General features: G+C 37.5%; 1 protein-coding gene across 1 annotated transcript in view; it reads left to right on the top strand.

Annotated features, from left to right (window-relative positions):
* LOC104827832 (CUB and sushi domain-containing protein 1) overlaps positions 1 to 24,996 on the top strand; it is a gene marked incomplete at its 3' end in the record, with an annotated part of 962,107 nt that overhangs the window by 503,684 nt on the left and 433,427 nt on the right. Inside the window, exon 6 of the mRNA XM_010561097.1 lies at positions 11,363 to 11,475. Within this exon, the coding sequence (XP_010559399.1) occupies positions 11,363 to 11,475 (113 nt within the window). The remainder of the gene's footprint in view (positions 1 to 11,362; positions 11,476 to 24,996) is intronic.

Below are 24,996 nucleotides of genomic sequence, written 5' to 3'. Positions count from 1 at the left end.
TAAGAACTTATAATAACTGAAAGTTAAAGAAAAAAAATCAGCAACTACTTCTTAGATGAGCAATTTCTAAATTTTATTGAAGAAATTAAAATTTCCCGTATATGGGACACTAAAGAATTTATTAAGGGATTAGTAGGAACACAGTAAAAAAATCTACAGTTTTCAGAATTATAACAAAAATGCCCATCTGGATAATGGCAGTAAAAAACCACTAGAGCTGCAGTGCTCCTAAACAGAATACTATGTGTGCTGGAAGATCTATATTTTATCATTGCATTTATTAATAATTACAGTCAACTAGGGAAGAATTTTTAAAGCAGAATTTTATCTCTGAAGTGCTCAATTACTACATATTGGTAGCAACAAAAAAGCCCACAACTGAGTTTTATATTTGGTCAATTGTGAGCTTTTTTTAAATTTTAATTTCCCTTCAGGACAGGTGCCATACTAACTTTAGGACCCTACACTTATCTTCCCTGGCTCTGGATGGAAGAACTTCTTGAAAGCTATGGAAGAGTGGCTTGCAGTACTCAGGGCCTGGGTTGAATATCACTGTATTGAACAATAAAATCTAATTGATTGCTGTGTCCTAGAACTTAATGTTCCACTTTTGCTGGACAATGGAAGCCATATATCAAGAAAAAACCTAGACATATAAGGAATTATTGTTCTTTTATTCATCAGCTTGAGAGCAGTAATGATCTTCCAGAGGAAGAATATTCTATCCAGAGTGTCATGGAATATTGCCCCTATGATGTTTGTCAAATATCAGAGCAATAATCAAGAAAAATGTTTGCTAACACTGTTGAATCAATAAACCAAGATGCTCTTAATAAGGCTCTTTTCCAAACACCATTTAAAAAAAAAAAATAAAAAATAATCTTGCCTTTGGCTTTAACCTCCAGCCAAACACAAAATGTGTGCAAGGGTAACATCCCATGTGAGGTACAACCAAATAGACAAAAGAGGCTGGAGACTTTTGTGCACAAAACTAGAATATTTAGAAAGACAGGGCGAAGAGGGTTATCTTCAGAAAACAAAGTTATGAGTTATGTCATGTCCCATGAGCTGAATTATAGTAGCATTTATATGCCTTGGATGACTCTCAGGTGTTGATATTTACCAATATGGTCACCAGATCTCTTGTATTTCTAAGGTGAGGTTCATCTCAAACTAATGTTGTTGCGAATGAGATTTTGTTACATGGCTTAGTTTGGCAGCAATTTCAGTTTTATTAATATTTTTGAGATAGATCACAAGATTAGGTTGTGTAGTTTTAACAGTACTTAATCATCAGCCAATTTAACAGAGTGATTCAATGAATTTGTTGCAATCAAATTTACGACTTAGTTAAAGACTGGAAAATGGCAGGATCACTTGAAACTTACAGCAGGGTTGCACACACAGGTGGAGCTTAAATCACATCACACACATGCAGACAGATAAAACAGTTCTGAACCACACGGACAGACAAGATAGTTCCGAACCTAATCACGCAGAGGCAGACAGGCAAATAGTTCCGAACCAAACTGCAAATGCACATGCACAGATAAAACGGTTCTGAACCAAATTTTACAGCCCCCACCCCCTCCAGAGGTTAACCTATGATTAAAATTTCCCTTTCGTGAGTTTCATGAATTACCCACTTTTATGTGCCGGCATTCATCAACAGATAGTCAGTAAACCTTGTGAAATCAGGCCTTTAAGTCCTCACAAAATCATTGACAGACAATCTTTCAGTCCTCATGAAATCTACCCGGAGAAGTGTCCCAGCTCAGGGGGAGATACTGGGTGACGCAGCCCACTGCAATCCCAGAGAGCTCCAAATGTCTCACCTTGGATCGTTATTTATAGGGTTTCGAGACGATTGGCTTTGGTCATTATTTTACATTCTGGCCACAGTTTGTGCTGAGTCATTCTGATACACAATTCAGGCAACAGATGGCCCAGGTGTGGCCAGGGAGTGCCTGGCCACCCCAACCCCAGGCTACTGCACTTGCAACCAAGATAAGAGCACAGTGGGAGTTTTCCCCAAAGCATGCATAGGGTAGCTGTTCCTGAAATATCAGGGTGGTCCTGATGTACCATTCAAGCAGCAGGACGCCCAGGTGTGGCCAGAGAGTGCCCGATGCCCAAATCACTGCACTTGTAATCAAGATAACAGCACAATGGGAGGTTTTCCCAAAGCATGCGTGGCTTATCCTGACATCTCAGAGTGGCTGGGGGGTGGGAGGGCTGCACCACCACAAATGTGGAAGTCTAAAATACCTTGGTGATAGGCACTCCCAAAATATTTATTCCTCTCCATTGACTGTACAGGGAGCCTAGCCCAGATGGAGACAACTGCACTGCCAACAGCTGAAATTACATAAAATGAAGCCTGTCTTTTTCTCCTCATTTCATGAGGCCAAAGTGCTTCTGAGCATGGCTGTAAACTTCTGCTCAGACAACATAAGAAACTTAAGCCATATCTTGGGAGGGTATAATTTGAATCATTTTTGGAAAAGTATATCAAATTTCTGCTTAAATTTCCATTTTAAGCTATCTGACCATGGCCTTGTCACTTAAAACTTTATTTGTTTAATGGAAAAAACATATAACATGAAATAATTTTATATTAAATTCTAATAACTTATTTTTTAATAGATCAGTCATCAGGATGTTTCAATGTAATAGTTAATAAGTGCCATGAGAAGGGAATGGTGTAACATTTTACCAGACTTTGAAAATGTTCTATAGTAACTTCATCAAATTTTCAAAATTCATTATCGAATCATTCCATATGAAACAAATATCCAAAATGTTTATCAGTGTCCTGGTTTCATCTGGGATGTAGTTAGCTGTCTTCCTAGTAGCTGGTACAGTGCTATGTTTTGAGTTCAGTATGTGAAGAATGTTGATAACACTGATGTTTTCAGTTGTTGCTCAGTAGTGTTTAGACTACAGTCAAGGATTTTTCAGCTTCTCATGCCCAGCCAGGGCACCTGACCCAAACTGGCCAACAGTGTATTCCATACCATGTGACGTCCCATCTAGTTTAGGAACTGGGAAGTGGGGGGGGGCGGGGATTCGCCGCTCGGGGACTGGCTGGGTGTCGGTCAGCGGGGGGTGAGCGATTGCCCTGTGCATCATTTGTACCTTTCAACCCTTTTATTACTACTGTTGTCATTTTATTAGTGTTATCATTATCATTATTAGTCTCTTCTTTTCTGTTCTATTAAATCGTTCTTATCTCAACCCAGGAGTTTTACTTCTTTTCCTGATTTTCTCCCCCATCCCCCTGGATGGGGGGGGGGAGTGAGTGAGCAGCTGCGTTGTGCTTAGTTGCTGGCTGGGGTTAAACCACGACAATCAGGCAATGATTGTTTATAATACAATGAAGTTAGTAATGAGCTTAATGAATGTAATAACTTCATAGTGGCTCCATATAAGACAACTATGGAACAGGCTTTTATTTTCTGTTTGGTTATTTCATTTTGAAGAGGAACTTTCACAGCATGTTCTCATCTATTAATGTCTAAGCCTTCTACTCTCAATATGTAGGAAAAATGAGCAAATATAAATGTAGCATTCTTAGACTACTCAATTAAAAGGATGTGAATCCTTAAAATTGACAATCTGTTGTTAAGTCTTTATTCTTGGGCTTATTCCCTTACTCATCTGTATTTGTTTTCCTTTCTTCCATCCTTTTTATATTTATCAAATTTGGGTCTCATTCAAGCTATTTTCTTAGGCCTAGACTGACAAAAATATTTTGATATATAATTCTATGGCAAACTTCTTGTGGTGTCTCAGGAGTTAAGGCATTTGTCAAATTTTTCCTGTACAGCAACAGCCTTCTGGATTACTCTTAGTCATCAGTTTTCCCGACTCACCTGAAAGCAGCTCTGCCAGTCTCATTCAGCTTCCCAGCAACATACCATGTTATCCTGAGCAATTCTGAGGAGAGTATCTAGGGGTGCTTAGCAAGCTAAGACTTGCTAAGCTGCTCCTATACCTTTATAGTGTTAGGATGAAAAAGAGCTCGCTCAAAACCTTATCCACTCCTTTGAATTCCTTCTTATCCCGAGTCATATTAACGTAAAATGCAAATGAAAGTCTTTATAAGCAGCATCCAGAATAAACAACCATTTACACATGGTTACAGAAACAGGTGATAATGGGAGAGAAAAATCATGCTTGATCTAATGACTTGAGAAAATGAGAAATATCTCACCCTTCCCTTCTCCCTCCCTCTCCCTCTCCCCACTTCCCAACCCTTTCCTGGTAGACTGTTAGCTGCTTATAAATAGTCTTTTATTTCAAATTCCACATGAAGAAGACACGATTTAAACTTTTACTGTGAAACTTATTTTTCATTCTTATCTAGGAGATAGTCTGGCCTCTCTTATCAAGCATGAAAAGTATTGTTTTGCTTCATTGGTAGTGTAAGTAGTCTTGTTGTTAGACCAGCTGTCCCCTTATATTTTGTTGAGTTGTCCACTAACTTATATTTAGCTCTAAATTCTTCCTTCCCTGAGTGGTGACCTGCAGCTCCAGCTCCACAAGATGCAGTGAGTCTCCGTTTGACTTTACTTTCCTGTGCTCCTGACACTGAATTTGTGCCAGCTCTGACTTTTGTCTCTCTTTTCCATGAGCAGTTTAATTCACTAAAATGGCACAGAGATGTCCCAGCTGGAGGGGAAAAAAACCAACCAACCAACCAAAGTGGATGATTTTCTGCCATTTTAGTGAATTGAATTAAATCACATCACAGAAATTCCAGCAAGAATCAAAGCTGATACATGTGAGGCGGGACAATACAGAAGCAAAGGATTGAGGAAGGAGTAGTAATGCAGGAAAAGGAAGAACAGAAAACGTCACACTTCCTTTAGGCAGCAGCCACTTGTTAGAGCATCTCTTCTCTGTGTGAATCTGCAGCACAGTATGCATGTTTCAATGTCATGTGTGCCCTCTAACGCAGCTTGTAAAGCTACACATTTACAAACATGGGACAAATGCAGCTCATTACCTGCTCTTGGTTGATAGCAGGTACAGTCTTGGCTACAATCTGACAATGAGTTTGAGATAACAGACCTCTAACATCCTTTTTTAATATATCTATATTGAATATAGATATTTCTATACGTACATATAGAATATATATAATGCATATAGAAAGAATGTATATATGCACATGCATTGTCTTCATGTATTTGCTGCAGCCATCATACTTCACCCCTTTGTAAACTACTTGCTGCTATTTTTTCGAGTAGCAAGTGATGATCCTTGAAAGTTCTTGTTTTGACGTGTGTCTGCATGGGTGGTCATATAAATATTTTAGCTGAGAGGATTTCAAAATGGAATTTAGTTCTAAATTGAAAATTAGGGTACAGTTTTCTCTCTTCAGCTCCTAACCCAGAGACCTGTTATGGAAACTCAGTAAATGTTTTATACTATTTAAAAAAAATAAAACCAAACAACATTAAAAATAGAAATACTTCTGTGGTTAGATGAATACAGAAATAGCAGAAGTATTCAAAACTGATACATATTAGGTTTTGTTGGAAGCCTTCTGTGTATTTTTATTAATCTGAACTAGTCCTTGTAAAGCTTGTATTTTCAAATCTCATTTTATTTTGTTTAGACTTGATTCAATTATTTTTATTTATTATTTTACTATATTTTGGAACAAATAATGTTAATTCAACCACATATAGATGTTTGGCTGAATACAAAATGGGGGAAATAGCCAAATTAAAAGGATAAGGGTAAATGAGTTGACAAAATCCCATCCAATTCTTTCCTGCATTTTCAATTTCATGAAAGTGAAGTATCAGTAGTATGCTATGATAAGAATAGATTATTTCTTGGTTATAGTCAAAACAGTGTCAATAACCCCATAAAAGAAACAAGATTTGGTTTATTTGTTCAGACAAAAACATTAATTATTTTCTTTTCTTAGCAAATCCACAATCAAAACCAAAATTGTTCTTCCTCTCTAGATAGTTCTCTTAATTAAATGTCAAGTAGTTTTGCTATACCTGAATTTGAGTCAAACAATAACTACTGGAAAATATTTTAGTGACAAACCTCTTAGTAATAATTTTAATAAAACCTATCACAATCTCTTGATAATGCAATAGAGACTTCAAAGGACGTTCTGCTTCTATATCTGACATACTACACATAAGCAAAACATTACTCCTTCAAGACTGCATAAAAACAGAATGCCTTATTACTTGTATACACAGTAGATTAATGTCTGTGTGAGGAAATTATGGAATAGAATAAAAATTAAAACATCACTTAAAGTAGTAAAACATGAAAAAGTTTATCTACTCCTCACAATAATCAACAGTAAGACATCTTCCTCTGCTATCTCTGATCCTGCTGCAGCCAGGCTGCCTTCAGATCGAGAAGGAGAATAGCTGAGATGGTTTAATTATTTCTCATTATTTCTTGTGAGAAGCAGTGTTTATCAACAGAGGTGTAGTATGATACTAATATAACTATAAAGCTCTAAAAACCTGGCCCTTTAGTTCTTTATGATGCTGTAACAGGCAGCACCCACTGGAATTCATGGAAGTCTGCCTTGTTCCATAGAGCACAGTGCAACATCTAACACACAGAAATGAGAGATTTGAGGTCCCCCATGCAATCTTCATCCTCAGCCCTCAGGTAAATGCATCACTATATGAAGTTATTTGAAAAGTTATATTCTGATAGTTTGGGTTTTTTTCCCATGGGATCGCTCTTTAACAGGTCACTGAATGATTGATACTCAGTGGATGAACAGCTATTTTATGTTTCCTTTAATCCACATTCAGTGCATGGCCTCCAATACTGTTTAGCACAGAGCATTCAAACCTGTCAGTTGTCCAAGTGACAACCAATTTTAACTCCTGATGTTAGAAGCTAAGGGCCTGGCTGACATCACTAGTGGAGATGAAAACTCAACACTTCAGACCAAGTATTTCCAGAAAAATGCCCAAATAACATTATATACACATGTGTATGTGTGTGTATATGAAAGACTTGCTTAATGTAATTTACATTAGATACCACTTCTTCTATCTGAGTCAGTCTATCGCATGCTAGGCCTTAAAATCTGTTTCAGAAAAGCATTACCCTTTTCAGAGCACAGGCAGAACTGAAACATAACTGAAGAATTTGTTTTCTTTTGTATTACTCCCCAAACAATAAATGTCTTCAGTTAAAAAAGAAGTGAGAAAGACTTTCAATATTCTTTTTAGACAGCATTGGAGAAATCCTCAATAAAGGTCAAAGCATGAAAGCTTCTAAGGAGAACCTTGATATTAAGAAATGTGGTTCTTTACCTCATCTGACTAATTTCTGTCTGATATAAAGGAGTTCCAAGTCTTCATATGATTTTAGAGTTAATACCTAATGTGAGCTAAAATTACTCTATTTCTATTCATATGCAACAGGAAGGGATACTGTGTGTGTGCCCACTTGAAGTAGAGACAACTTTGCTTTTGTTGTATCTCTGTTTTCAGAGCAACCTGACGGCATGATTAAGTCCTGCCTGTTAGTGTTTCCCGACCACCTCAGAAGAGGTGGTCACATTCACAATACCTATTGTGACCTGTAGTTTAGACTAATGCCTACACTGTGTCTGGGAAGGATTGAATGAGCACTAGTCACTCATGGGCAGAAGAGTTTCATGATGAGGGTGGTGAGACACTGAACAGGTTGCACAGAGAGGCCGTGGCTGCCCCATCCCTGGCAGTGTTCAAGGCCAGGTTGGATGGAGCAACCTGGTCTAGTGGGAGGTGTCCCTGCTCATTGCAGGGGGCTTGGACTAAATGATCTTTAAAGGTCCCTTCCAACCCAAACCATTCTGTGATTCTATGAGTCTATGATTTGTTGTTGTTGTTGTAACCTTTAATAGTGTAGACTCTCAAGCAGGAATTGACGTGAAGTGCCACTGTTCAATTTACTAGTACAGACATAACCAAACTGCTTGTTTTCCATGAATACTCAATTAATATCAAAAGTTAGCCTGTAACAGTAAAGTCTGCGGTGAGTCCAAGGAAGCACAGTGCACTAATGCCAGCACACAGAGAGCATATGGGCACTTAGTCAGAAACTGTGGTATGTGATGCACCTCTCAATTGGTAAAGCTCAAAGGAAATGTTCCTCCTCATTCTGCAGCCGCAGAAGAAGCACTGTGGTGTTCTTTGTGGGACTGGGAGGGATCATTCTGTCTTTTATTACTTGAGCAGTGGTGTCCAGACTCTGTTGGTGAACTCAAATAGATGACTTATAAGCCCTTCCCCCTGCCACGGAGTTGTATTTTGTATACCAAAAAAATGAATGACCATGTGTTTTAGCGACCCATGCCCCACATTTTGTATCTTTTGCTGCAGATATAATACTCAACTTTGTGGGACTGGAAACAGACTGTCCTTGACAGTACTGGCTTTTACTTTTCTCTGAGGAGCACACCTCTAATTTTATTAAATCTTTTGTTACATTTTGACATTTTCTGTGTGATGGACATATTTTATTTGACTCCCATTCCCTGATAAAAAAGACCTAGAAATAAGTAAGAAGGAAACAAATCAGGTTTTCATGTTACCTTCAACTTCTGTGTGAGTTACAGATCTGCCTGCTGTACCAATTCAGGTGGCAATCTGCCACTTTCAGCTTTAACCATGTCCACCTCTCTCTTTCATGCACAGCTTAGGTTGCTGGCTCTCCAGAAGTTCCAGGCTAATGGTCAATTAACATGAACAGAGCAATTTTACATCGTATCCACAAACCGGTCAATAGGAAGTCCCACCTGCACATGCTGAATGCCACGGAGTGAAGTACTTTGTGTAGGGGCAACACCTTTGATGTACACATGTGGGCCACAGGATCCAGTCTAACGCCCATTCAGAATTTGTTGACATTTCCAAATTTGGGTACTATAGTGAGGAGGTTTTGAAAACCTTACAGAAAAAAAAAACCCACGTGTCATACACTGGTTATAAGCTTGCTTCCCAAACCAGCCTTACGACTAAATTAACCACTAAGTTATATTTCACTTTCTCGCTTTCTTCAATTAAAACACAAACAGCATTGCTGGTAAAGAATATATTCCTGTCTAGTACACAGTAGCATAGAAATCATACAGCTAAATTAGAACTCTGATAAAATAGGCTGCTTAAAATACTCTCTCATTGTCATGATCATATTATCATCTTTCATAGTATAATGGGAAGATTATACTGAGACTACTTAGCTGTACCTTGTAGAGTTCACATAGATCTGAAAATATTTGTATGTATTGTGTGTCTGGGATATAGCTGTTTATTAGAAATGTAACTAATGGAAGATCTGCTTTGAATGTGCTTTTATAATAAAGTTCATTTACTCTTTTATTAATGTACAATTTAATTCATATAACAGTTTACAATTCAGCCAGGAGTTTTGCAAACTTTGAAATGCAGAGCTCTGGATATGCCAGACAGAATGTTACTACTACATATATATTTCATTTAAAAAAGAAAACCAACTCCCCAAGCAGTATTTCTAGGAGATAAGTTTGTGTACTTGGACAAATGAGTTATCAATTAGTGGTATGAACTGCTGCCTAAATAAAGTAAAAACTTTTAGATTTAGTGTATATTGTGTCAATAGCTAAAAGGTACTAGCAAATTATATATTTTTGGCATTCCACATATGGTTTTATTTTTTCTTTCCCTTTTAATTATATCACAGTAGTTTCTATAGGTACACCCAAATTCTAAGTAGCTTTGAAATAGCAAATGCCCGTTTGTAGTCAGAAATATTTAGAGTGCCTGATCTAAGGAGTTTTTTAAATGGATTATGCTCTAAAATGGTCTAAAGAGTGTATGAAAGAGTATATAAAGTATAAAAGTCCATTTGAGTGAGATGTAGAAACATGTATAGGGATGAATGTTTTGACCAACACCTGTAGGAACTATCGAATGTCAGACCCAACATTTTGTAATGTATAAATCCTCCTTTAAATGAACTATCCTTTCTTTCAAAGCTGTTAAAATAATTTTAAGTAGGATTTTGTTGTTCTTTATTTTGTTAACAGCCAGATGAAGAAAATGAGATTATAAATGAGAATGAAATTTCTGTGATGTAGTTTGTATGTCCTGATGAAAAAAAAAAAAAAAAAGTTCTATCAAGAATTTCTATATTTCAGTATGTCTATTACAGAAAGAAAAGGGATTCAGCTATGACTCTAAATGGACTTCTCCAGCATCAGTATTGCTTAACATGATGGTTTTCCTAGTTATTGAGGATATTTAATGAAACTCTGAAATTGCATAGTGCAATGAAAAAGGCATCTATGTCACTACATTGATTTGTTTCAGAGAGACAAAATCCTATTTCAGTTTTGTTTGGGTTTTTTTTAGGTCTGATAATATGGACTATATCTACTCTAGTAATGGAAAAACTAACCTCACACAAGTTATACCTTAGCTGAGAATTTCTGATATTGATCAGTTTGGGTTTTTTTTCAAATACTCAACTTTTTTGAAAAGGAGAAACTTCATTTCTTGTAGTTCTCCAGAGTTATTCAGAATGGGAAAAAAAAAAGGCTAAAGCTGAAACTTGAAGTATGCTCATACAAAAAAAACCCCAAACATCTGGTAAACTAAGACATGAATTTACACCAGATCAGGTACTCTATGGTAACTACTTGAGTGTGTTCATATTAACAAATGGTGTGGTGCAATGATAGACTATGGTATGACCATCCAAGGGCCTGTTGCCTGTATTAGGAAAATTCTTTGTGTGCACTCTTTCTTCACAATATCCATAGTTAATGCTTGTGTTTAAACTTCTCTTTTTTATTAAATACAGGTAGGAGTTAATATACCCAAAAACAGTTCTAGCAGAATACTTATGTACCAATAACTTACCAGCCAAGCTTAATATTAACTAGTGCCCATAACCCTTATTCATCCTTTCTTAACACCTGAGATTTGGTTTCCTGTGAGGTAACTGACACAGCAGGGAGTCAGATGGTGAAATTTTGTCATAATTGATATGCTTATTTTTTGCTGAATGATTTGACACATTCATGCATACATACACCTGTGCACACACACTCACAAGATTACTTTTCTTCTTTAATTCACAAAAGAGTAGTTTGGAGATACAAGTTTTGACCATAAAATGGATAGCTGTAATTGGAAAACCCCCCACATTTCTCCCAGGGTATTAGTAGTTACTTAACTAGTAATAAATTGAGATTAGATGATAGTGAATCACTGTTGTCAAATACATTGTAAACAGTACAATATATTTTGGCTATTCTTTTTTTCTCTTTTAAGTAGTGTCCACATGAATTTTTGCACCATTTATATTAGATTCTGTCTTCTTTTTGCAGGTTGACTGGTATGAATCTACCTTCTCCTGTTATCAGCAGTAAGAACTGGTTACGACTCCATTTTACATCTGACAGCAACCACCGACGAAAGGGATTTAATGCTCAGTTCCAAGGTAGGAAACATATAATAGTGCAGCAAAAAAAGACCTTTACCTTTAAGCTTCGCTAAAGTGGTGTTGAAATTTTAAATTTATGTTTAAATATCAGGGACATATTAAAGAGCTGACTCATGCTACTACTGCTCTTATACTGAGGAGCTGTTATCCTTGTGTGATCAGGCATCTCTAGAGATTTACTTTTGGAAAAAGTATCTGCGCTTCACGTTGCAGTTTGCTCTAAGTATGTATTTGCTTTCTCACTTTTTCTATAATAAATTGCTTTGCATTCAGTCTAATCTTTGCTTTAAAAACATGCCTGGAATGCAACTTGCAGAAAGTCAATTCCACAGAAAGACATGACCCTATCTAAACATTGTCTTCCTTCATTACTCAAAATCTAGCTCTTATGCAGAAGCTACATTCATCGTTTGGAAATTTAACTCATCCCTAGCATAGCACAAATCATATTTCAGGGTCCTGCATAGATTTACATATACAACTTTAAAAGAAGACAAGAGGATGTCAGTGTTGCTGTCAATTGCTGCTTATGTTCACCTAGATAGTCATTAAAATGCAATATTTTAGAATGGAATCTTTATTGATTTTTGTACTTCATAAATCATTACTCAAGATCAAAGACACTGTAGTTATATTGAAAGTAGAAGAGCTTCTTAATTTGTCTGTGCTTTTAAATTCTGTGCTTACATAAGCTGTTTCAACCATTTTACTCCACACACCATCAAATCATTTATGAGTTTAGACTTTCCTTTTTTCCTGAAACTGTAGGGCCTTTATCACTTTAGAAATGACAAATACACTGCAACAACTATATGTTTCTGGTGACTATGACAGACATGTGCAATGGGTATAAAAGTATTTAACATATATATTTCTTTTCTTTTTAAAAAGATTTTGACAATTTTAGTAAAGAAATCTGTGAAATTTCATTTTCTTTTGGCAACTCAACATGAGTATGTATGCTGTGACCCTTTGCACTTACAACTTATTTTTACAGAGTTTACTGAGGATGCATATATAATACCACTACTGGTGACTATGAATTTAAATGCACCGCTTATATTAACTCTATGTCTTAAGCCTGTTAACCAGAGATCACAAAACCAATGTGTCTCATCTTGCTGACACACCAGAAAACTAAGACTCAACAGAATAATAAAGGCAAGTTTGTGATAGAGTAGCCAACACTGGAAAAAACTTTTTTGTTCTTTTTCAGTATATCTTACCTCTAGCCAAATACTCACCATGGAGTTAAAGCTTTAGGGAAATATCTGGGGAGATTATTATTTCAGATGCATATCTGTTGCTCTGCATAATATATCAGATATTGGGTGTAAGGGTAAACTTGACTGATGTAGAATATGGCTCATGAATGACAAGTGGAAATATCTTATTACGATTCAGATTCTTACAATTATGGAAATTTTCTTTCTTAATTTAAATCATCCTTTTAAAATGCAGGTTTATACAATTTACTGTATTAAATACAGATATCTGAATTACAGGAGCCACAGCTATCTATCTTATCAGGGTCAACAGCAATTAAATAAATTCCTATGTTAGTGATATAAACATTATAAACCATGTTAAAACCTTGGAGTCAGTCTTTCAACACACACAGGATGAAAATTCAGAGTGATATCAAAATCTGGTTAATCTAACAGCTTCAGTAACTCCTTTTTATTGTAAGGCATTAATAATTCTTTCTATTACTTGTGTATTTGAGAACTAAGCAATAATTCGTGATTTTATTTTAAGCAGAAGTAACAATGAAATTTATAGCTAGAGAAGCCTACTAGTACCACAAATCACAGAATAGCAGAGGTTGGAAGGGAGCTCATCTAGTCCAGTGCCCTCCTCAAAGAAGGGTCACCTAGACCAAGGTGCCCAGGACCATGTCCAGGTGGATTTTGAATACCTCCAAGGTCAGAGACCCCACAACCTCTCTGGGCAACCTGCGCCAGTGTTTAACCTCACAGTAAAAAAGCTTTCACTTATTTTTAAGTGGAGTTTCCTATATTTCAATTTGTGCTTATTGCTTCTTGTCTTGTCAATGGATATCACTATGAAGAATCTGGCTCCATCTTCTTTATACCCTCTCATCTCACCAAGTATTAATACATACCAATAAGTTCCCCTCACCAAGCCTTCCCTTCTCCAGGCTAAAATATCCCAGCTCCCTCGGCCTGTCTCTTATGTTTTTATTTTAAGAAGCTTATTTCTGCTAAAATTCAACAATTTTGACAGATATTTCCACCTTAGGTGCTTTTCTCAAATACAATAATTATTTGAGCCTATCATGAAAAAAAAAAAGTAAAAAGTCCTGTGAAATACATGACCTTGCTTTCTGGTGGAACACCCTGGCAGTGATAGGATGCCTCTAACATCTGATTATATCCAGAAGCAATTCTTACATTTATCCTCCTGGCATATCCTGTAGTATAAGCTATATGACTCTGAGACCTTTAAGAAGCATTTTCCTTACGGACAACTATTCCCAATAGTTTAAACAGACTATTCCAGAATGCCCACATATCATTGGGACTGATATGTAGTTGTCCTGTCTTTGAAACAGTTAAAGTAAATACATAGACTTTCTGAAGTAACCATTAAAAGCTCACTTTACTAATAGGCGAGTACCCATTACCAGTCTGACCAACCCCAGGAATCTTTTTCATTCTTCTTCTGTTCTCCCAGGATTCCTAGATCTTGGGCAACCTCCTCAGGGCATTCAGGACTCTGCTTTCTGACATTACTTAGTCTGCTTTCTTCTTTTGCTTCTTGCTTAAAATCAGTCCGTGCTGTCTTTTTGTGATTGTTTGCTTGGTTCATTCACAAAGTGATTTTGTGTGTGTGTGTGCGATAAAGCTATATAATTATGCTGCACAAGAATAATAGTCTCCTTTGTTTGGGGGAAATAGACAAGTCAGTAATTTTGATTGCAGACCTTAGATATTAAATGAAGACAGCCTATTACACCTTGCCAGATAGTAAGTTATTGTATTCTAGAGTCGTTACAGCACATAGATTTTTTTTAATAGCTGTCAGATATAAATGCTATTGACAAAACAAAATTGCAAAACCTCAAAAAGTGGTAGCTTGTGCATTTGCAGATTGCATCATAAGGACTGTGGTGGGTTGACCTTGGCTGGACACCAGGTACCCACCAAAGCTGCTCTATTACTTGCCTCCTCAGCCGGACAGGGGAGAGAAAATATAACAAAAGGCTTGTGTGTCAAGATAAGGACAGGGAGAGATCACTCAGCAGTTACCATCACAGGCAAAACAGACTCGACTCGGGAAATTAATTTATTGCCAATCAAATCAGAGTTAGGGTAATAAGAAATAAAACCAAATCTTAAAACACCTTCCCCCCACCCCTCCCTTCTTCCCAGGCTCAACTTCACTCCCAAATTCTCTACATCCTCCGCCTGAGTGGAGCAGGGGGACAGGGAATGGGGATTGAGCTCAGTTCATCACACTTTGTCTCTGCTGCTCCTTCCTCCTCACACTCTTCCCCTGCTCCAGCGTGGGTCCCCCGCAGGGTCACAAGTCCTGCCAGCAAACCTGCTCCAGCACGGGCTTCCCATGGGGTCACAGCCTCCTTCGGGCATCCCTCTGCTCCGGCGTGGGGTCCTCCCCGGGCTGCAGGTGGAGATCTGCTCCCCCATGGACCTCCCTGGGCTGCAGGGGGACAGCCTGCCTCACCATGGTCTTCCCCACGGGCTGCAGGGAATCTCTGCTCTGGCACCTGGAGCACCACCTCCTCCTTCTTCTGCACTGACCTGGGGGTCTGCAGGGCTGTTCCTCTCACATATTCTCACTCCTCTCTCCAAGCTGCTGTTGCACAGCAGTTTTTTCCCCCTCTTAAATCTGTTCTCCCAGAGGCACTACCAGTGTCGCTGATGGGCTCAGCCTTGGCGAGCAGCAGGTCTGTCTTGGAGCCAGCTGGTATTGGCTCTATTGGACAAGGGGGAAGCTTCCAGCAGCTTCTCACAGAAGCCACCCCTGTAGCTCCCCCACTACCAAAACCTTGCCACACAAACCCAATACACAAATATGGTTTTGATATTTTTATATTTTTAATATCAGTCTATTTGTTTTTATCTTGCACATCTCTTGTGGTTTCACTAGGAATTAGGTTAAGAAGGACTGGAAGTCACTACAGGTAATGATCTCTTCTCATGGTGTATCGTTCAAGAATTATTCAACATTTCCTTTCCCATGCAGATAGAAGCTGCTTCTAGCCCTACTCAGTCTGTATTGTTTGGGCAAATGCAAAAGAATACCTATTTAATATGTGCCTCAGACCTCTTACTTCATTAGTATAAAAGCTTCTTTTGAATTTTTTGTGTTTTGAAAAATGTTTTTGTAATAATTTAATCATTTTTATGGTAGAAAAAAATAACAAAATATAAACTTAATGAACTTAAGTTATGAACTGATGAAGGCTAGAACGATGCAGGTTTAAGTCAGTTTTGAAGGAGATTGAAGGAGATTAAATTGAGATTGAAGGAGATTAAATTGACATTTTTTGCTATTCTACTTTAGCCTGTCTTTGCAAGTGAGAGATTTAATCTTGAGGCTCTTAGTTTTGTTTCCAAAAAGTAGCAATCATTGAACAAATTGAAAATGAAATAGTATCTACTGTTAACTTACTTTTTTGAGACTCTAAATTTTGCTCTAGTTTGACAGAAGTCACTCGGCTCCTACAGAGTGAAAATTGCTTCATTTGTTGAAGTTTATCAGATATACCTTAAAATAATCCCCAAATTATTTAATAATAATAGCATACAGCCAATCCCATTGCTATTTCATTTTTATATCTAGTTGTGAGATTGAGTAAATTACAAAAAAAACCCCAACCAAAAAAACCCAAACTGACCCACACCAAAAGGGAAAAAACAAACAGAAGAACCCCTGAAAGAAGCAGCGCACACAGTGGAATAGGGAGTCGCTGAACCCAGCAGCCCCATGCACCCAGGTACAGCCAGAAGCTGGAATACAGTGCTGTATTCTCAGCAGGCACACACCCAGAGCACACGTATACACCATACATGTACGATGCTCTGTTCTCATCTTGCCACACACATTAACACTGACAGACACACTCCGTACTCATATCAGTACAGACAGCACCAATGGCCTCGTCCTGTTTCTCCTCTCTGGCTCTCCTCTCTGGTATGGAGAAATAAATGCATGGACAAGGTGGGTCCTCCCAGCAGCTGGGCTGAGACACTTGGACTTCCCAGTAGCTGTTCCTGGATCCCAGTCTCCCCAGCTGCTGGCACCAGGACATATGACCCCCCCCAAGGCTGCAGTGCCACTGCAGTTGCTGGTACTCAGACCTGCATGTGAACATACACACACACGCGCACACGCACACAAGTGTGTCTCAGTCAACCCCCAGGCCCCATGGTCTTCCCAGCAGTTTGCTGGGACCTTCTGGCCCCTCCAGTAGCCACGTCCTCCAGGTGCCTCACCCTCTGAGATACACAGGCCCTCCCACTCCTCTAGCTCCTGGGCTACTTCACCCACTCACCAGGCTGGATCTTTGGGAACACTCACACGCTCACTTGCACACCCACACTCACTCGAGGTGCTGCACCATGGACACAGAGCTCTCCAGCCCATGGTCTGACTCCAGTTGCTGCACTCAGCCCCCCATACACAAACATGCATAGAGAATAGAGTCCCTCACCCAGGAAAAGCATTGGAAATTGAGTTTAATCAGGAGATGGGAAGGACCGTGCTAGTCAGGCACAGGGCATGGTCACACACGCATAATGACCAGCCCCAGTTTACATACAACCAGCCTCTTCCATTCCTTTATTCCTATATTTTCGCATATCTGTCCCTCTGCAAACCACCTGTATCCATCCCTTTCCCTGTTGTTGGTTCCTGCCCTAAATACTCCAGCCTTGTGCAATCCCCAAATGCTCTTCCCCTGTACCCCACAATGAGCCCTGTACCCCTGGGCAGGGACCCCCCTCAGTCTGTGAGGTGACCAGAGAGCTCCTGATGTGGGGTGTCCCCTGGGACAGCCCCAGGGAGGCCGGGGTAGAGGTTGTGTCTCTACATTGGGTATTGGGGTTCCCCTGCTTGCCCAGGACCCTCTGGGTTTCTTCTGGGCTTGTGGAGGACCTGTGATGGGCTGACGGCACCTGTGATGGCCCTGGGAGGAGGCAGGGCAAGGTGGTATTTGTCTCTCCCATCTACCATCATCTCCCTGTGCTCCTTCGTGTGTGCACAGGTGAGCTTTTTATTGCCTAACCGAACACGTCTAGCAACGTCACTGGCTTTTCAAAAGCACGTCAATATGGGAGCCAGCACAACACACCTCTTTAAGCAACGACGGGATAAGAGACTTTTTTCCTTTTCCTAGTAAGAATTCAGATTATCAGACTTTTTCTACGCTTAGCATACAAATACTTTAATTATTCTTTTCAACTCATATCAAATTTACATCATATTTATTATCACGTTATCATAGCTATATTATTGCTGTAACTTGGCCAAAACCAATAGTAGCAAGCAGCCAATTTAATTTTCTTTTCTTTGTTTGCTTTTTGACCAGGCAAACAGAATTATTATAATTTATTTCATTAAAATATTGGAACTACCAATTAGATTCAAAATTATGCATAGTTCATTTATTTGTTCAGCAAATTTTTCAAATTTAGACCTTTCTAACATGCATTTTTGCAATATTTAGTGCCCTGAGTTTTAACATGGTCAAGAAAACCAGCTTGCTAACATAAAAAATTAAAGCAGCATATTAGAATTGCATTCTTGAATGCATTAACTAAATATAGTTTTAAAATGCTTGGCAAGGTGAATGTATAAATAAAACAATGTAGTATAAAAGGTATACTTAACTGGGGGGTGTTTGGATTTCACCTTGAGTCATATTTATTGTCCCATCTTCCATCATGCCAGAGCAGAAGGTTAAAGAAAAGTTTAAAATTTAAAAAATGAACAAATATAGAGTGAAGGATTTAGGGTTTTTCTCCTTTCTTTTTTTTTCCCCCCTCTTGTTACTTTATTTTGATTTTTTGACCTTTTGACATTGATTTCATTGATAAAAATAGTTATGCCTCAATTTCCCAGTGAACTTGTGGAATTTTTTTTATACTTTCAGAGCTACTAGACAGAAGGAGACCTGGTTTAAATGGCCCCCAAAACCATAACAAATTACAGTGCAATGATGTGCTTTGCCTTGTCTCCTTCATGTCTGCCATATCAGCAGTGTTGGTCTTCCAGAAATCAACACTCCCGGTGGATATAATTGGACTCAGTTCTTGTTCTGCCTTGTTCCGTGATGGCATTGCCATAGGGGAAAAGATGTTACATTCACTCAGTTGTGAACTTGGGTTTTTTCATCCCTCCACCCTCACCTATGCTGATATACAAAGACTCTTTGCATATATTCTTGCAGAGTATATGATTTATCTTATACCAGTGCTTCATAAATGCATAAATTCCCCAGAGGTGAAGAAACATTAACAGTCTCACTATGAGATGAAAACCTAGCGCTTCCCAGGAACAAAGCTTATCAACAGAGTGACTTAAAAGGTGTGATAATAAATCCCCTGCTTTTGCGTATTTGCAGTATGTATACTATGCTTGTTTAGCTTTTGCTTATTTCCAGAACAATAGAAGAAGTTTGTTTTAATATCTTTGGTTTTCATTTTAAGAGAAAGAATCACAATACTTTCTATAGTAACTAAAACTGATCTGCTTGAGTTAAATATTTATTTCAAAATTCCTAGAAAGAGAATAAAATAAGAAAGTTTCCAAAGCAAAACTTGATTAATGGGTATGTTCCACTTTTACAGTAAGAATCAGATCTCTGTTGTAGAGCGTTTCAAATTAAGTATGCTATTTTTGGCAAGTTTTCGGAGAGGTTCAAGGAGGTATTACGTATTTTGATCGTTATGTACCGGAAGTTATCTATCTGCTGTGTTTGACTACCTTGAATAATTCAGGATTTAACAAACAGATCATCCTGAAGTCAAACAATGAATGTAATAGAGACTGCTGAAATAAATCTGTACTAATGGAAAGCCATGAGTGAAATAATGTAAAATCAACCACTAGGTAAAGTAGTTCTTTCAATGAATTTTTTGTAATTCAGTGAGTCTGCATATAAGTGCATGTCTATCCTTCCCACACATTCTTTAAAACCTTAGAAATGGTGTTTGAAATAAGTGAAAAGTATTTGTGGTATTTCCTTGATGCATGGTACTTTTAGTTGGGGGTTTCAATCTAATTGTCACTTAGAGTAAATTTAGAAAAGAAAATTAGTAAAAGCAGTTGATAAAATAAAAAATCCAGAAGAAATTTTTAATTTCTAGCTCTTAAGTGATGCTGAATATAATTTCCCATTAAATAGTACTGAGACAATAATTTGTATTTTGTTAAATTTTATTATCAAGAAAATAATCCAGTCCTGAAAATATCAACAAGTAGATAAACCACCATCTCTCTTGACTGTTCTTTTCTGTGGTTAACACGACCACTGTTAAATATGTAGTCCTGTCTTCTCAATTGTATTAGTCTGGTTTGATCTTTCTGTGTCCAGTATTGCTGTTATGTTTTCCCTCAACAGAGTGAAAAGCCTTTTGTTGGCCTTAAAATTCCCCTTTTTGAAGCACTAAGTCACCTGTCAATCTCCTAGATAAACTAAGGAGATTGAGCTCTTTAAATCTCTCTTTGGAAGCAATTTTCACCAGTTACTGCATTTTTATTTTGAGTTCGTGCTCTTTGAAACTTCCAGTGACCACTTATGTGATTTTAGTGATCTTAAAATATCAGACTAACTAGTACTGGATCTACAGCTAACACTACATTTAATTTTTTTTCCCATGTGTGTCTTTTTTTTCCTACTGCTATTTTTGCTAAATAAAATCATGAACACATAGGAAATTAACTAGCTGAGTCATGTTAAACTATACAACATAACTTAGGGGCATAAATAAGTTCTCTTAACTGTATTAGTATGCCTGTCATGGCTGCTGTAGGTAGACTACGCTTGTTCATTTATCTTTTTTCTTCCCTTGTTTTTTGTTCTTTCACATTGTGTGTTTCTTCCTCTGATACCATAATTGCAGATTTCCCCACATCCCATTAGTACAGTCATTGTAGTATCAGAAAGTAATTTATTTTGAAAGTCTTTTATTTTGACTTGTTTAGATTTGAGTAAGAGCCTATTAAACTATTTTCCCCAAATTATTGTTTAGTGTAATTGATTTACATTTCAAGGATACTTATTCAGCTACGTGGTAAAATCTGTATAAGCCTACAAAGAGATAAATTCTCAGAGAATGTTTGTTTATGAAGTAGGAAGGAATAAATCTTTCTTCTACTAAAAGTAAGATTCTTTTGGCCTAAGCTTCTTACATGACTGTTGATTGTGAATAGCTCCCTTTTTGGAAATTAACTTAAACCATCCTTCTCCAGTCTGATTTTCAGTCTGTCTCAAAACTTGAGTCTCTTAATGTATCATACATTGGCACCTGAGAATATAAAATACCCAATGCCGTTAATCACTGGTCTGTATTTTCTCATTTCTAAATTGAGGTAGTTTGATCAAAAAGGAGAATTTTAATCCAATAAAAACTATAATAATGAAATCAATGTTTGACATCTTACCTTCCCACACATTGAATATATATTTAGCCTCTCTGAAAAAAGCTTTGATTTTTTTTGCATGTATACTTTTGTCCCTGTACTAAAATTACAAGATACCCTTTATTAGCTTAATATTAGTCTATACCTTGTGATAAGGAAAGAGCAGGAGAAACCATTCAGACTGTTTCCTTGTGAATGTGGCATGTACATCCTCTAAGAGCTAGCTGCTTAAAATAGGTACTCCTGTAGTGTCTCTTTAAAATTCATAATCAAAGTAATTTGCCATATATATTGGGTTCAGCACATCCTTAAGATAAAACTGTCGCTGCTCCTCCCATTTTTAGAGCCTTAAAGCTTTTTCTTTTTCAATGTTTGACATTAGAAATAATTTTTGGATTTGTTGTTAAAACTGCCATCTCGTAAAGGCAACATGCATTCTTAAGAGAGATTGGCCATCTTGTCTGTTTTGCTGTCACAAAATACTTTTTTCTCAAAATTTAAAGCAAAGCCTGAAAGTTGACTTAGAGTGACAAAAAGAAAATATATGTATCTAAGAGAACTACACTCACCAAGAGTACAGAAGAACTGGACCCTAGGATAAAGCTCTGTCCTCAAGACACTCAGTCCAAAGCTTAGGTAGAATTTCTCAGTGCCAACAGAGTGAGACGTTTGACAAGGTACTGAGTGGATCTTGTTTTATGATTTTTTTGGAGACAATCCCTATGTACTACTACTCAGTGTGTTCTGTGATAGTGTATATTCATAGTGTAAACTGTGTTGATACTATTTTCCAGAACTGTGGAGGGTATCTGCAGGCATTGAAGACTTGATGCCTGCTGAACTTGTTCTATTATGATATATCATATATTGATAGCACAAAGGAGCTAAGGCAGTCCGTCAGGGCAAAGGGCCAGCTAAGTGACGTGCAGAAGGTTAATGGAAAACAAATGGCTGTGCTTCTTTTTAAACTTGCAGATCCTGTGTCAGCTTATACACACAGAATGAGAAAGATTTGTGTGAAAATCTATTGTGACATCAATTTATCTTGGGGCTGTACCATTTGTTCACTAGTACTGCATGCAGAGATTTCCAGCACAGGGAGCAGGTGGAAGGTCTGATAATGACAGACAGTACTTTGCTAGATTGATGGAACAAGGAAGCCAACTGATCATGAACCCACAGCTTTTACAGGTAGCCATATAGTAGAAACATTTATGCCTGCTGTGAAGCTCTCTGGAGTTATAATACTGATTAGTAGGGAAGATTTTGAAAGCTGTTAGTGAGAGAAACAGTGAGATAGTGTACTAGACAGAATACTCTTCAGGCAGGGAATGCAGAAACTGCAGACGGTTGCTTTATTCCACTGAGTTGGTTTAAACTAGAGATCCTATGGAAAATGGCAATGCCTCTGTGAAAGTCAAGAAGTGGGTAGCTGAGAAGCAAAGCTGGCAAGGATCCTCCTAGGTTATTGAGTCTGGGACCTTGTTTTATCAAAGAATTTATTATAGAATTCCCTTCATAATCTAAAGTGAATGGTAAGATTGAGAATGGTTGTTTTCTCTTATTCTCATAAATATTAAACTTATAGAAAGAATTCATGATACAACGGTCCCTTGTGAAGCAGAAGAAAACCTATAGATAGCTAACGAACTATTTACTGGTCCCACATGATTTTGAGTGATAGGAAAGAAATGTTTCATCTATAAGCTGAATCCAGAGACCATACTGATACTGCCAAATGTGGAATTGTAGATAATTTCTTCCAGGGCCAAAAAATGGTAGTACTCCCATAATTGTGTCTTTGGGGGAGAACCCAGCAAGACTGAGGCACTAGCAACTGTACTGTAGCAAAAATAGACAACTGTTCAAATACGTTCTTTACAGTGACACTGGCTTAAGGCTGGACAGGAAAGGCCCTGCTTGTGATCACCAGGTACTGGGCAATATGCTGTTCATCTTCACCTTCAAATATCTGTACTTGGGAAAAATCTGCAGTGAAAGACAGCCAAGAGCTGAACTCAGCAGAGCAGCAGCAGAAGCAGCTTGAGGAAGTACCAGCAAATGATGTCAGAATATTTTAGCTTTGAGTGGTAGCCAGTATTCGAGGCCTTGCAGGTTATTTTATGCAGGAAGAAAAACTGGCAAGGTATTCACGTATTTGGGTAATGGGGAAAAAACATGTTATGTCATCCAAGATATACACGAGGACTGTTGCAAAGAATGTGCTAGGAATAAACGGCAAGTGTTAGCTTTCTTGGTATGGAGTCACATAAGAATATTCTCAAGGTATAACTGTATTAGATCCAAAAGAGGGTAAATTAGATCATGTTAACTGAGCCGTGCTTATAGTATCTTATCTGGCTTTGATATGACTTGTGTACTGCACAACATTTACCTGTTTTCACACATGCAGTTAAATGTATGTGTAATCAATTAATTTCATATGCTAGAAGCCCTAGAAAAACCCACCAAGGTCTTAGCCACTTACTGTTTCTCAGCCAAATGACTTCTGGTTATGGGTTACTATTATGAAATAATAGAAAATAGGGTTAAAAAGGATCTTGATAAGCTAACCCTGTATCAAAGAGGAGTCAAATATATTTGACTGCTGTTTTCAGACCTTAATTTAACATGTTCTTTAAAGCTTTTAATGGCTAAAATTCCACAGTTTCTCTGGGTAATTCATTGCAGGGCTTCATCACTTTTACTGTTAAAAAGCTTTTTTCTTGTGTAACCAAAGTTTTCCTTGCTACAGATGAAGACTGTAAGTTCTTGTGCTAGCCCTAGTGGAACTGCAGAAGGTATCTTCCTCTTTGCAGTTCCCTTTTAATGTTTAAAGTGTATGATAACTCCTCAAAACCCTTTCTAGATTAAAGTAGTTCTCAGTTATGCCCTACAAATGGACAATTAGTTGTGCTTCATATCATCTTCAGTTTCAGTTTGCTTTTCCATATTTTTCTTCTTACTAATTTCTATCTTGTCTCCCTTAAGCAAAATTACACAACTAGAGAATAAGATTGCCAATAAGAATAAGAATAGAATAAGAATAAATTCATAGCCACCCTGAAAATATAGGAGAAATAGATATAAACTTTTTATGCTGTAATATAGATAATTTGGAATTCATCTTCAACCACAAATTACAAGTTCTCTACAAAATCTTGCATATCAGGTAGGAGGAACCCAATTTAAAACAAAACAAAATGAAACAAAAACTATTAAAAAAAAAAGCTTCACAGTGGGAGAAGCCGGGTCTGAAAGGTGACTGCCTCCTACATTCATATTGTCTGTGTAATTATTAGTTAATTACTAGTTAATTACTATCAGAGGAGGAAAATAAGTTCTTCAAGGAAGTCAAGAATCTAAGTGAGTTTTACTTTTTTTAGAGAAATTTCTTTGGATAATTTAAGTTCTTTTTTCCAGTTAGTTTTACGTTTGAGTGGTAATTTATGGATGCATAGGAAGTACATGTAACTGTTTAATATAATTTCCTTTAAACTTTTTTTTTTCCCTAGTTTTAGGTGTTTGTTTAATCTTTATTTAGTATTTTCTTTGAGTTAGTACAAGCTTGTATGGTGATGGAAGGAAAGACAAACATATTAGAAAGTTTTCCCTTATAGTCCCAGCAGGCAACATTCTCTGAGAAAACTGAAACTCTTTCTTACATCTTAGAGGACACAGAGCTGCCAACACTCTGTAGGGCCTCTCTCAGTGTATTTTCAAATATAACTTCAAATAAGAATTAATTGCTCCATAGAATACAAGAACATAATAACCCACAGTAAGAAGTACTTCATAATATATTCATAGAATTCACAGAAAATTGGATTTCTTCCCTTGAAATTATACTTGAAGAACTTGCATATGTTAAAAAAATTTTTGTTA

Source organism: Haliaeetus leucocephalus, unplaced genomic scaffold, assembly GCF_000737465.1.
Source record: "Haliaeetus leucocephalus isolate CR32 unplaced genomic scaffold, Haliaeetus_leucocephalus-4.0 Scaffold141, whole genome shotgun sequence".
Taxonomy (NCBI): Eukaryota; Metazoa; Chordata; class Aves; order Accipitriformes; family Accipitridae; genus Haliaeetus; species Haliaeetus leucocephalus.
Note: the sequence above shows the minus strand (reverse complement) of the source record. Positions and strands in the feature narration are given on the sequence as shown.